At 36.5% G+C, this 12,638-nt stretch overlaps 1 protein-coding gene across 3 annotated transcripts; it reads left to right on the forward strand.

Moving 5' to 3' along the window:
* The first annotated feature begins 671 nt into the window (after window positions 1–671).
* Window positions 672–10,591, forward strand: LOC135793606 (thyroid receptor-interacting protein 11-like). 3 transcript variants are annotated; one of them, XM_065304618.1, is made up of 6 exons: window positions 672–924; window positions 1,164–1,213; window positions 1,318–1,380; window positions 6,234–8,778; window positions 8,871–9,074; window positions 9,847–10,591. In XM_065304618.1, the coding sequence occupies exons 1-6, from the start codon at window positions 819–821 to the stop codon at window positions 10,410–10,412; spliced, it is 3,534 nt and encodes a 1,177-aa protein (XP_065160690.1). In that variant the 5' UTR covers window positions 672–818; the 3' UTR covers window positions 10,413–10,591. The 3 variants fall into 3 exon arrangements, with proteins under 3 accessions (XP_065160690.1, XP_065160692.1, XP_065160691.1); XM_065304620.1 differs by lacking the exons at window positions 672–924; window positions 1,164–1,213; window positions 1,318–1,380 and adding an exon at window positions 2,308–2,367; XM_065304619.1 differs by lacking the exons at window positions 672–924; window positions 1,164–1,213; window positions 1,318–1,380 and adding an exon at window positions 4,027–4,233.
* Window positions 10,592–12,638: the final 2,047 nt, after the last annotated feature.

Below are 12,638 nucleotides of genomic sequence, written 5' to 3' on the forward strand. Positions count from 1 at the left end.
CAATATTATCAGTGTTACTGAACAATCGCATCATTTTTTTAACATCAAAACATTATCGGGTGCTTTTTTACTGTTAGTTGTTGGATTGTTGATATCTACGGTTTTATTCATTTGTGAATATAAAAAAATCATTCATTATTGATAGCAATCAAGATATTTTTGTGGAAAATTCTGTTATATTAAAATGTTATATTACTCAAATATTCATTATTCTCATATTTAGTCAAAGGGTGATTTAACTAAGAACATTTCAGCTATATTACGCTGATTATGTACATAAAGCAATATCAATGTTTGTATTACAATTCTATTTTAGGCCTAATTTTTCTCTGGTGAAAAACTAGGGTACTGACCACGTACCCATTTATATAATTATTGCTTCATTGTGGGGAGACGTCATTTGGGACAAAGTTAATTGACAAACTTCCTTTTTCATTCTTGACATTAATCATGTTAGTAAACATCTAATATTTTATATCAAAACTTACAATAAAACAAAAAATATTAGTTCCTGGAATGCCAATATAATTTTGGCTAATGTCAATTACCCCGTTTTTTTAACTTTTAGCATTGTATTCACTTATATGATTTTAAAATAACAAGATATTCTAATGAAAACTGGAAGTGTTAATGTTTCGAAACTAAGTTTATTTGAGTTTGTTTGGTTTAATGAGCGCCGCACAGATGTCGCGAGCTAAATCATGTCAGCGACAGTGACACGAAATGTTGGTGTTGTTGGCAGTTGAAATGAGTGAAAAATAAATCGCGTTTTGACAAAATTCAAGTAGAAGAAGAGTCGATCGCCTAATCCGGCGAAAATGTCGTGGCTGAACGTAAATCTCAACGAGAGTTTATCAAACATCAAGGGCCAGCTGACAACTTTAGCCAGCAACGTACTGGCGGAGCCCAGCGAAGATGTTGCAGGTATGTGCGACTTGTATACAAGGCTCATAAGGCTCATAATCCTCTGCTTCCTATCCACTTAACCTCACATAATACTGTTGTCAACAAATGTCAGAGGAACAATTTAAAGAATTTAAACATTACTTTTAATTAATATTTCCTTGCTTACATTGGGAGAATGATGTAATTCCTATAAATATTAGGAAATATAGTATTGTCGAATTTTGTAGTGCAGTATCCAATAATTTTGATTGTTTTAGGTGCTGATGTTGATGTACTCCGAAGGAAGGTTTCAGAACAAGAAATTGAGGTAAATGAATCATATTCTAACCATATTACTGGTTATTACTGTGTTTTCATATATAATACACTGTTTTATGGGGGTTGACACTAGTTGTTATCTTGTTTTTGTAGATAAAACGATTACAAAATGAAAATCAGGAGATTTCGAAGAAAATTGCATCAAATAATCCACTGGTAAGCTATAAAACTATAAAACTACTACAATATTGACAAGAAAATTCATATTTATTGTCGATGTATGCAAAATCTGTCTAGAAAAAATTAACACAAAACGACACAGTGATTAATGTTTTGTGTATACTTGAATATCTTTTTATCTTTTTTTTGTATATGCAACTTTCCATCCAAATCAAAAGAATCACGCACCATCTGTCAACTATTTAGCCGCTGTTGATAGTAATATTTGTTGTATTCCCTTGCAAACGTTGGGGATGATGCCATATTCGTATTTTTGGCAGTTATTTAACGGTAAAATAGAATTCAGGCAAAGACTTTATTTGTGCTGGGACATTCGTTATCTACACCTCTGTTTAGGCGTTAACTCAATATTAGCCAAGATAACACTAAACCAACTTTGCTTATCGATTTGTAGTTTACATGATAATATATTGAAAATGAAACATTCAATAATAAAAGAGTACAAGTCAGAGAATGATTCTTCAACGGTTTTATTAGGATTCCAAGAAATATGAGCGGAAAAATACGTAAAATACGTTTCTAGTATAAATCTGAGACCTGCGTGCGATATTTCGGGTATTTTTATTGATTTGATAGTGTGATTCGTTGCAGCATGATTAATCTGCACGAGAGATTCATAATATTTCCCTAGTGTGGGTGCGGTTGTGTAAACATAATGTCGGCCATGCCCCGTCTGTTTATATATTTGTTTTCCGCCAGCATGCAATAATGCCAAAGTTAATATAATCGTTCTGTTTGAGGCTAATATATTATGTTATATTCGATGCTCCCCCAGCTTTACTTTTTAATATAACTAAAAATATACATGCATGGAGCGTTTTATCTTATCAGATACTCTACAGCTCTAATTTGCGGACAGGATATAAATATGAGTGTTGTGAAACAACACAATGATATTCTTTCATTCGGTGTTAACCGCGTAACGGTCGAAATAAGTAGGAGGCGATTGGTGCAGTTTTCAGGGTAAGTTTCTGTTAACAAATCAAACATTTTCAATTCAAACTCTAAAATATTCTCATTCGTGGTCCGTAAGATGGAAACGAATGAATTTAAACTGGTTTCATAAAAAACAACAACATAGAATTAGTTTATTCCGTACGTATATATCGTTTGACTAGTTGTTTTGAGTCAGGAATTATTGAGTTCCAACTTTTACAGAAACACCAAAGTTTTGCTAGTAAGTTTCATTCAAGGCAGAAGTATTGTCATTCAACATCGGATTGATTTGTTTATTATGTAGTTCCGTGCGCACATGTTTTTCTGTGCGTTCAAATTGTTGAACTTATGCGTCACGAAATTTCGATGCTCGAAACCTCGTTTTGTGTCGTCGCGACGGGCGACGAATATGCATCATTTCAATTTCGCTGACTGCGCACCGATTCATTGATAGAAACGTGATTTTACTTGTATTGAAATATTGTGAATTGTGACCTTCAACAAATAAATTTCTTTTCGTGAATACCGTAAAAATTATAATTATACTATACTTTTTTAATTTTAAGTGAAAATACTTTAGAATATGAGGACATAGACTATCGTCAAAACACTACAACATAGTAAAGAGTTTAGTAGTATTAAATAGTAATATTAGTGCCCATTGCGCAATTAGGTTAATACATCTGCAGTATTGCATTATGAAACATGCTGGTACAATTAATCGTCTCCAGCCGTCGCATGTACGTGTTATAAATTCTAATTCGTATTCTTATTTAATAATTTAAATAAGCACACTTTTAATTTATCGTAAATTGCAAAAATAATTGAATTATTTAATATGTAATGCAGGTCATTATTTAATTTTTGTTTTTGACTAAAAGAAATATCAATTAACACTTTATTTCATGATTTATAGTTATTTTTTTCGAATATATATTTTTTCAATAACACACTTTGTTGCTACTTCGGCTACCTGCACCAATAAAAGCCAATTATACAAGTAAAACACACCAAACGACCTAAATAATTTAAATGTTTATGCAGGTACGCCAATTTCGATCGATATCGCGTTCTCGCTATTTATTTCTACTTTTAGTACGACCATTGATAAGTATAAATATTCATTATATCAAGTTTACAAACGTTACAAAATGTACTTTGCCGACGGTCATGCAACTTTTAGCGTTAGTTGGATGGTGCAGTAGTACTTTTTCGAATAACGAAAAACAAATAAAATACTAATTGTCGAATAATTGTTTACATTAATTTATAATTATAATTATAATACATTCTCAGAATATATTTATTTCTATAATAGATGACCCTGTAGACAATCGCATTATTTTGGGTTTTATTAATTTATAAATCATTTTTCTGTCTGAAACCAACGCTTAATTTGGAAAATTACAACTGTTTGAATTTTGAATTTAATGAATTATAAATTTTAAGTACTTCGCTATAAATTAACATTAAAGTTGTAAATTTGCCGGAACGTTTCGTACTTCCATTAAATGAAATAATATCGGCGCATTTATGTAGTACGTGAATTTACATTTTCATCCAGCCTGCCTTATGGGAGTGGGCGATAAACCGAGCATTGTTTCCTTATCAGCCGCGCAACATGCGCGTGCGCAGTGTCGCGCGGGAAAGCTTTCGCGGCTAAAACTTAGCTTAAGTGTGGCGTACGTGCGCCATTTCAGTTTAGCGCGGGGCATTCATCGAGGTACATCGCTCAGTTAGTCGTCAGGAAACCGATTATAGCATCAAACGATTATTAAACTTTTACAATCATTTCTTGATGGTGATAAAGTTAATTTATTCGTGCATCAAAAGTACAATCACGTTGCATGCGTAATCGACTCTAGTGACGTACTGTGCGTTCGAGGCAATTCTGTAAGTTTTATTTATTTATAAAAATTAATTTTAGAACGTTTTTGCGTTTATTAGTTGTTGAAACATGACTAATATAATACGGTACATATATTTAATGATGTTTTCTTAGTAAATGATAAATACATTCTCGCTGTAATTGTATGACGTAAGAATGCAGTCTGTGATCTTGTAGAATAGAGAATTTTTGTTTCACCTTGCAAAAATTCTTCATTAGATGAAACACAAGAAACGACCGGTTAATGTGCGGCAAACAGCTTACTGCACACTATTTTCTTGCGTAACCTTACACCCTTGGTTGGCTGGGATTGTTGTGAGAGCACGTTTTGCCACCAAACACGTTCAGGCTTCATTGAAGCTGCGGTTAATTTCGTATGCTGTGTAAAGTTTTGTATTCAATTAGGTGAGCAGTAACGACCCAAATTAATTATCACAATTATACGACTGATTATTGTTAATATCGGATAATTATAAAAATCTCATTTAATTCTGGAACAAAAGAGATTTATCAATTAAGCAAAGAATTAATACTTAATTTTCACCGAAATTTGGTAAATTTAAGAAAATTTAGGAGGAATGTAAGTTTTTTTTATTGCACCCAAGTATTGTTTAAAAATTTGACCTGGTGACTTTTAACATTCGTCAACGTGTAATAATTCTTGTATTTGAATAAGTTTTATCTTATTGACATAGTATGCTCAAATGGTCACACCATAAGGTATTATTCATTCGCTCGCTGATTAAACATCCGCTTTTGCTGAAAGTTGGAAGACATGTATACCAAGCTGCCTAAATAGTCTCTTATCGCGCCGTATCACTGATAAATTATAATAATCAATTTCATTATACATTAGTTGCACAACTGTGCACACAACATGTGCATATACGCAATCGCCGAAAAAAAGTCGTACCCCATGCGGATGGAATTCTCGAAATAATGTGTTTCCGCGCACTCTACTTCTTGACATTAAGACCTTGCTGCGCACGCAGCCGTAGGTCTTGCCTCATTGTTTATGGTAGACGCTTCCTGTGACCCTCATAACTATTAATGAATATGTAACATCGTTTGTCGACTCATAGCTGTGGATGTTTTCCGATGTTATTTATGTGTGTTGTCTGTTTACCCGCTCGTTTTAATGCGCGCCATCGTTATAAGTATTAGATATTTCAGGTAAAAAGCAGCATTGCGTTCTAATTTGCATTTCACTCGACACGTGCTTTCATTTAAGTTGTGCATTTCTTTCATATATAAATTCGTGTTTTTTTAAGTGTGGTATTTGTTGTTTTTACTATGGAAATGCACTGTTGCGCCGCCATTTTGAATTCGTGAATGCTTCTTGTGTTTAATGCGCCAGGATTTATGTGACGGTGATATCGTACCTAAAAAAGCGTCGCGCACGGTAAACGAGCAAACGATAATCGGCCGCTAGAGACTCTATTGAATGTTAATAATAACTGATAAGATATCATGGACTGTGTGTGAAACGCGCGCCGTACGCTCGCCTGTTGAAGTACAAATACCGATGATGTTGTATGCAAGCGGCGCGACCCGTTGGTGTGTGGCGTTATCAGTTTGTAATTCCGATTCGGTTTACCTTCACTTCCCTCCGCGTCCAAAGTGGGTCCTTCCACCAATGGCGCACCAATGTACTCTGTACATATAGACACATTTTCGTACCTCACACTGCACCTTTTCGTATTTATTTTTGTCGGCGCGTCCGTTGTTTGTATGATTGCGTGGTGTTTAAATAGTCGCAGCAACGACAACGCGACCGCTATTTTCTTTTGTTGATACAACCAAATTTCGAGCAACGCAAACACGGAACACGGAGACGTGAACGTGCCGAAAGACTCATAAAATTTACACCACCGGAAGATTATAACTATGCCAACATTCACGGTTTTACCTGAACACAGCGATAAACTTATACTTGATAGACTTTATGTCGCTGCATTTTATCTAATTCATTTGTTTTCTTTGTTTCTTTTTTGTGGAAAATTAGGACGAGTGGTCATGGGAGGTGACGGAAAGCAAGTCGGATACACAAAACCAACTGGTTTTGGACGATGCGGCACTGGAGGCAAAAATTCGCGAACTCGAGCGCGAAAAGGTGGAACTGGTGCAGAGTTTGGACCAACTTGACCAGGACTGCCAAAGCACCACAGATAAATTGGTGGCGATGAAGGATGAACTCCAGACGGAGAATTCCGGTCTAAAATTGCAACAACAAGACTTGGCTAAAGAAAACCATCTCCTTAGAAGCAGTATTGAACAAGAGCAAAAGCGGATAAAATTCTTGGAGTCTGAGAAAATTAAACGCGATGAAGTAATTCAGGCACTACAAAGTGAAATTGATCAATTCCGGCGAGAGTCTAGTGATATTGGTTCTCCAAGGGTTAGTATTGAAGAGATTAATCGGCTTGAAACGATGGTTGCTGATTACAACAGGCAAATTGCGATTTACGAAGAAGAGTTGCAAAAATTACGGCGGAGCACGGATTCAGATATTCGTAATTTATCTGGTGATACCACCTCTGTGACCACTACTGGTCATCAGCAATATATTGATATATTGGTTACGGCACTGAATGGAATTGATTTCAACTTGAACAGGTGGAGTGTTGCGAAAGGTGAATCAGACGATAATATGAAAGATTACGATAGTCTGGTGACGAATATCGTGAATGGTATACTGGATTACAAATGGAAATGTGAGTCGATGCAGGAAGAGATCAAAAATGCAGCGGCCGAAAAAAAACTTCTTTTGGCTGAGAAGAACAGCGAAATTGAGAAATTAATGTTGAATACCCAGGAACTGTCCAGTTCGCTGAAGACGAAAAACAACGAATTGAAACACTACGAAACTGAGTGTTCTCAACTCAGTGATAATAATGAGGCGTTAATTGCTCAATTACAGGAATCTAAACAAGCTGACATGACGCTACACACTATTCCCGAAATGAATGAACATCTCGACGGGCAGTTGGAGAAGTGCTATAAACGCATTGATCAACTTGAAGGTGAACTAGAGGAAACTCGATCCAATATGATTGACGACCTGAAGAGTCAACTGAGTTTGTGTAACAAAGATCTTGTAATAGCAAAGGAGAGCCTTGAAGAATGGCAGAGCAATTTTTATAAACTAGATGATGAGAATAAGTCTCTGAAGTCATATCTGGAGACAATCCGGCGTCGATTTAGTGAATGCGATAATGAACGCGAAGAATTAGAAGATCAGGTTAAACTGGACAATGAAAGTATGGCGGAGCAAAACTTGAATTTAGAAACACTTCAAGAAGAAATTGAAACGCTCACAGCCAATATTTTAGAGCTTCGACGCGATAATACCAGGTATGTTGCCGAAAGGGAAGGATTGGAGAGGAAATTGGAAGAAGCGGAGCAAGAGATTATGGATTTGAAGGAAGAAATGACCACCGAGATTGAGCAATCTTTGAAAAAGGACCAACATTTGTCTGAATTGAATGGCACGGTCGATGTCATGCAGCAAAATATTATAAAGTTGAAAAATCTTACAGAAAATTTATCGAAAGAAAACGAAGATTTGACCCTAGCAAGATCGACTTACATTTTGCAGTATCGTCATTTCAAGAAGGATGTTGAGGATTTAATTCTATGCTACAAAGATTTGAAGGCTTATCAAAAGAATGATGATAATATGGTGCAGTCACTAATCCGGGAGAAGAATGAATTGATCAATCAGTATAACAACATGCATTCCTATGAAGCTGAGAATTCTAAATTAATGCTGACCATTACTGAACTCCAAACGAAAATTGATTTAATTGAAAAAGAAAAATTGCTGCTTCAGAAAGCTTGTGATGCGCATAAAGGTGAACAAGAACGATTCCAAACATTAATAGATGAGCTGAACGCGTCTCGAAATGAGATTATCAAAGTTGTGCAACAGAAACATCAAGAAAATATTACATACCATGAAGAAATTCAACGTCTCCATCAGTTGTTGGTCATCGAGACTGAGAAAAGTAAAACGTTTGAAACACAACTTGCAGAACTTAACGGAACATCAATTTCCTCTGAAGATCTGTTAGCGAAAGAAAAAGAATTGGAGAAACTCACTGAACATGGTGATTTTCTACGCGAAAAATGTGCTCAATTGGCAGAAGCCCTTTTAGCTGAGCAATCAATAACTAAGGAATTGTACGCTGAGCGGGTGGTTCAACAAGAGAAAGAAGCTAATTTAACCAGGCAATTAGAAAGTTTGAGACAACATCTAATCGAAATTGAAGAGATGTATACCAAGGAAATTCAAACAGCTGAAACAAAATGCGCAGAAATGCAGCAAAAGATGCAGGCGATTGTTGAGAAAGAAAAGAATTCCAGCACACGATTCACATCGGCGAATATTCGCGCTAATCAACAGGTGGAAACTTTGCAGACCAATCTACAATTGGTGACGAATCAACGCGACGAACTGAAACGCAAAATGTCGGAATTGGAGGATCAAATGGAGAAGCAAAACGCAGCGCTGTGTAATCTGCAGATTGTCCTCGAACAATTCCAACGTGGTAAGCCCGGCGTTCTTATCTGCTTCGTTCGCTTAATCTTGGTATCATTATCACAAAACACTTAACACGTCTTTGTTTGTTTTCTCGCACAGAAAAAGATAAGGTAATCTTTGAGGAGACCGAACGCGTTCGCCGTCAGGTCGCCGTCGAAAAGAGGATGCAAGCGGACCTGGAGACGACGATCGGCGATTTGAAGAAACAACTTGACGAAAGCAAGATGGGCCTCAAGGCTGCCGTACGGCTCAGCGATCAGGTAGAGGCTTCCAAGCGGCATGTAGGCATGATGAAGGAGGAAGGTACGTAACGCACGAAATTGTTTTTGCGTGCTAGTTTTAGTATTACTATCAGTATTGGATATTTTCACGAACTGACAAACTAGTTGTGTTTGAGGGCCCAATATCATCTGTAATTCTGGGTGTTCTGCAAGCACGCACACTCAGAGTATCGGTTGATATTATAGCGTTCAGACATACAGTCCATCGTTCATCATTAATACAATAATATAATTATTTTCAATGTATTATGAACGTATGTAGTGTGTTTAGTTCTGTCTCGTCTTGTTTTTTTTTTTCTAATCGTAACACACAACTTGTATGTTTGTCATAATATGCACGCTTTCGATGTTCTGTGCTTTTTAAATCTCATTTGGTAACAGTGAGCTGTTGTTTATAGACTCAAGTTACTAAGTGGGATACAAGAAGTGCGGATGTACACAGCACCCTTATTTTTTGCATGCACAAGTTAATATATTCAAACGCAACATTTGGCTTGCACACTCAAAAGTTTTGTTGCGTTGTTTGGCTCGTATGCGATGTTTAATTTTGATTTTTCAGGCATGTTCGTCGACTAAAACGCATGAAAACAGGTGTCTAGGTGTGAGTATTACATCAGGTACTGGTAATATTGGCACGAACAATCGGTATCTGTGTAAGACTCACGCTTAGCGTCTTGCATTCAACACATTCCACCACAGCAAGCAAAAGCATTGATTTTATTTTGTTTGGTTTGAATTTTTTGCATGATTTATTTTGTGGAATGATTTTAACGTCTTATTTTGTTTGATTTTAGTTGCAAAACTTCAGCAGCAATTGCTCAAATCAGAAGAAAAGAACAGCAAGCTTTTAAATCAGACCGACGGACGAGTTGATAAGATGCTCATTAAAAATCTGGTTATTGGTCTTGTGAATTGTAATAACGCATTGAACAAGGATCAAAACCAAATTTTGAAAATTATTTCCACCGTGCTAGACTTCAATCAGCAAGACATCGAAAAGGTTAATCTGAACAAGAAAGACCAGAGCACTTGGTTTTCGAGTCTCCTGCATCCCCAGGCACTGAGCGATCGCAATATGTCGTCAGAATCGTTATCGCAGGCGTTTGTCAAGTTCTTGGAAGCTGAATCCAAACCAAGGAATCTTCCTAATCTATTGGACGCCTCAACGGTGACGGTAGGTGCGGCTTCCAAGGAGGGTGGTGAAAGTTCAAGTAGTAATAGCAGTAGGAAAACCAGTGTGCGGCAATCGCCATTACTTTTAAACGAAGTTGTGCTGCCAACGTTTGCTGATTTCGCGGCGAATAGAAATTCCAGTTCTATTTTGAAAGATGTGTTGAAGGATAATACAAATGTTAGTTGAAAATAAACCCTGTATTCGCATTTTTATATTGTATGCTACATACGTAGTTATCAAATTTAATGATGTATTATTTAAATTAAAATGTGTAACGTTATTATTTACCGCAGATATTTTATTAATTATGTACAAAATTATAAATTACAGTTATTTTTACACAATAATATATAAATTAAAAGTAATGAAGCCGCTCGATCTGTCTGAGTTTCTCAAAATTTGTTTAAAACTGCTACCTGCTTCAACAAACTAAAGATTTGGTGACGCTCATATTGATTTTTTAAATTATTTTTTATCAACTTAAAAAGTAAGTAGATATAAATGGATGAAGTGTTTGGACCAGTGTTAGCAGCAATACGATTCTTCGTAGCAAGCATAGAACACTTCTACTGATTAGAGTGAGGAGTCACCTTGTCTTCAACCAACGTGATTTTGTGACGTTGTCATCGCCTCTGCGCTTGTGTTGTTGACGCTGCGTGCATATCAGTCTTATCGCGGATATATTCGCGACCACATCTCCCAGTTAGCCACGTTTCTTGAGTCAGTTTATTTTAGTGTTGCCGCGAACATATTCGTGTGCGCATCTCGCGACTTATCGCCTTTTTGTGCGTTTAAGTCGCTCTACACTCGCCCTTCATTCAACGGCATTGAAGGACAATTCGTGCATGTGCTGCGCTAATACTCTATATTCTGTTCTTTGGTGATTTGTGTCGCATGGAATATACCCAAAACGTGTCGTAAGCCGTCGGATACCAGCTTGACATTGGTAAGCCTAAGTCGCAATTGAAAATAAAATTAGAACGAATCAATCAATTGTCTCCGTCGGGCACCTTCTTAAACAGGACTTGATGACATCTTACAAATTTTTTAAAACATGTTCTTTTCTTGTTTCATAGCTTGGCTTTGTTGAAGAAAGTCTATAATCAAATGATTTTTATAGGCAATAAACCGTCGGATAACGCATGATTTTATCGCAAAATACCTTTCGAGATTGTGGTTTCCCACGCGTAGATCATGAATTATAACTACAAACTGCGTATGTGAATTGTTTCTTATTTTCCGTTGTCGCGATTAAAGTACAAATTTGGACTTTTGTTTGTTATTCAACAATATGTGTTATCGAAGGAAATTGGAATCCGTTTAAAGAGAACTATAAATTCTTTAATTTTCCGCGCGTAAGAGAAAATTAATTTTTGCCATCAGAATTAATTTATATGACAGGCTCTAATACATTCATCAATTCAACCTGTATAATGACAATAGTTATAAAAATATACTTTTTTGTTACGTGCCACGAGTATCGCGATGTGCACATACATTCATATTGCCGTGTGGTAGTATCAGTGCGTTTCGCGCGGGTGGGACTACTTTTTATTCTTATATCTTCGAGTTTTCCGCCTCTCGCCATTTCTTGAATTTTTAATTTGGTACATCTTGTTTTATACAAATTATAACCAACCTGATTGATCAAATTTTGAGGAGCGATTGTTTATCATACGTGGATAGTTTGTAAAACGCAGGGGCGTAGCTACCGCCGTATTTGCCGTATCAATTATACGGGGCCCCCGGGCCACGGGGGCCCCCAAAGTGTGTAAGGAAAAACTTTTACCTCCATATAAGGGCCTCCAAAAAAAATTTTATACGGGGCCCCGACAAAGCCCCCTACGCCGCTGGTAAAACGTGAGTAAGGTCCTGTCGGCCGTCGGTTTTCTCAAACTATTGAAAATCTAAATTGAATCAATTCTGTACTAAATTTTGCATTTGATGCAAATTTGATAATAAGCCGGTACAAATAGGGCACTATAAGATATTTACATTCAAATTAAACAATGCTTCAAATTGAAATGTGAACCAACTTTAGCTTTTCTTGCTGCTAGACGTGCTTTTGCTTGTGAATACGAGTAAAACCAACTTTTTTTTATTGCGTTGCAGCCTGTGCACGTGCCCGTCCATGTCTCAGTCTGTTCATATCATCGCGCGGCGGGCAACGTTTCTTAGAATTATATTTTGACTGATTGAATCATGATTTATAATTTGCGCGTCAGGGATTAGCAATTAAATTATATAATTGCAGAAAACTGCAATTAATAATATACACCACTATGTTTTCAAGCACTTCAACAAGCCTGTAAGTAATATTGATCGGAAAATTGACGTAGGCAGAATCGCTTGTAATGCAAGCGTTTTCCATCAGGACTAAGCATCGTTGCATTCTTCGGGTTGTTCTAACTC

Source organism: Atheta coriaria, unplaced genomic scaffold (genome assembly GCF_025399875.1).
Source record: "Atheta coriaria isolate IRGN ID8LTWV9N9 unplaced genomic scaffold, Caltech_Dcor_3.1 hic_scaffold_6_pilon, whole genome shotgun sequence".
Classification (NCBI taxonomy): Eukaryota; Metazoa; Arthropoda; class Insecta; order Coleoptera; family Staphylinidae; genus Dalotia; species Dalotia coriaria.

Bases quoted from the DNA above. Each gene is read 5' to 3' on its own strand.
- LOC135793606 (XM_065304618.1), top strand. From the start codon at position 819: ATGTCGTGGCTGAACGTAAATCTCAACGAGAGTTTATCAAACATCAAG. The intron at 925-1,163 runs GTATGTGCGACT...TGATTGTTTTAG, and splicing joins GCCCAGCGAAGATGTTGCAG to GTGCTGATGTTGATGTACTC. The intron at 1,381-6,233 runs GTAAGCTATAAA...GTGGAAAATTAG, and splicing joins TTGCATCAAATAATCCACTG to GACGAGTGGTCATGGGAGGT.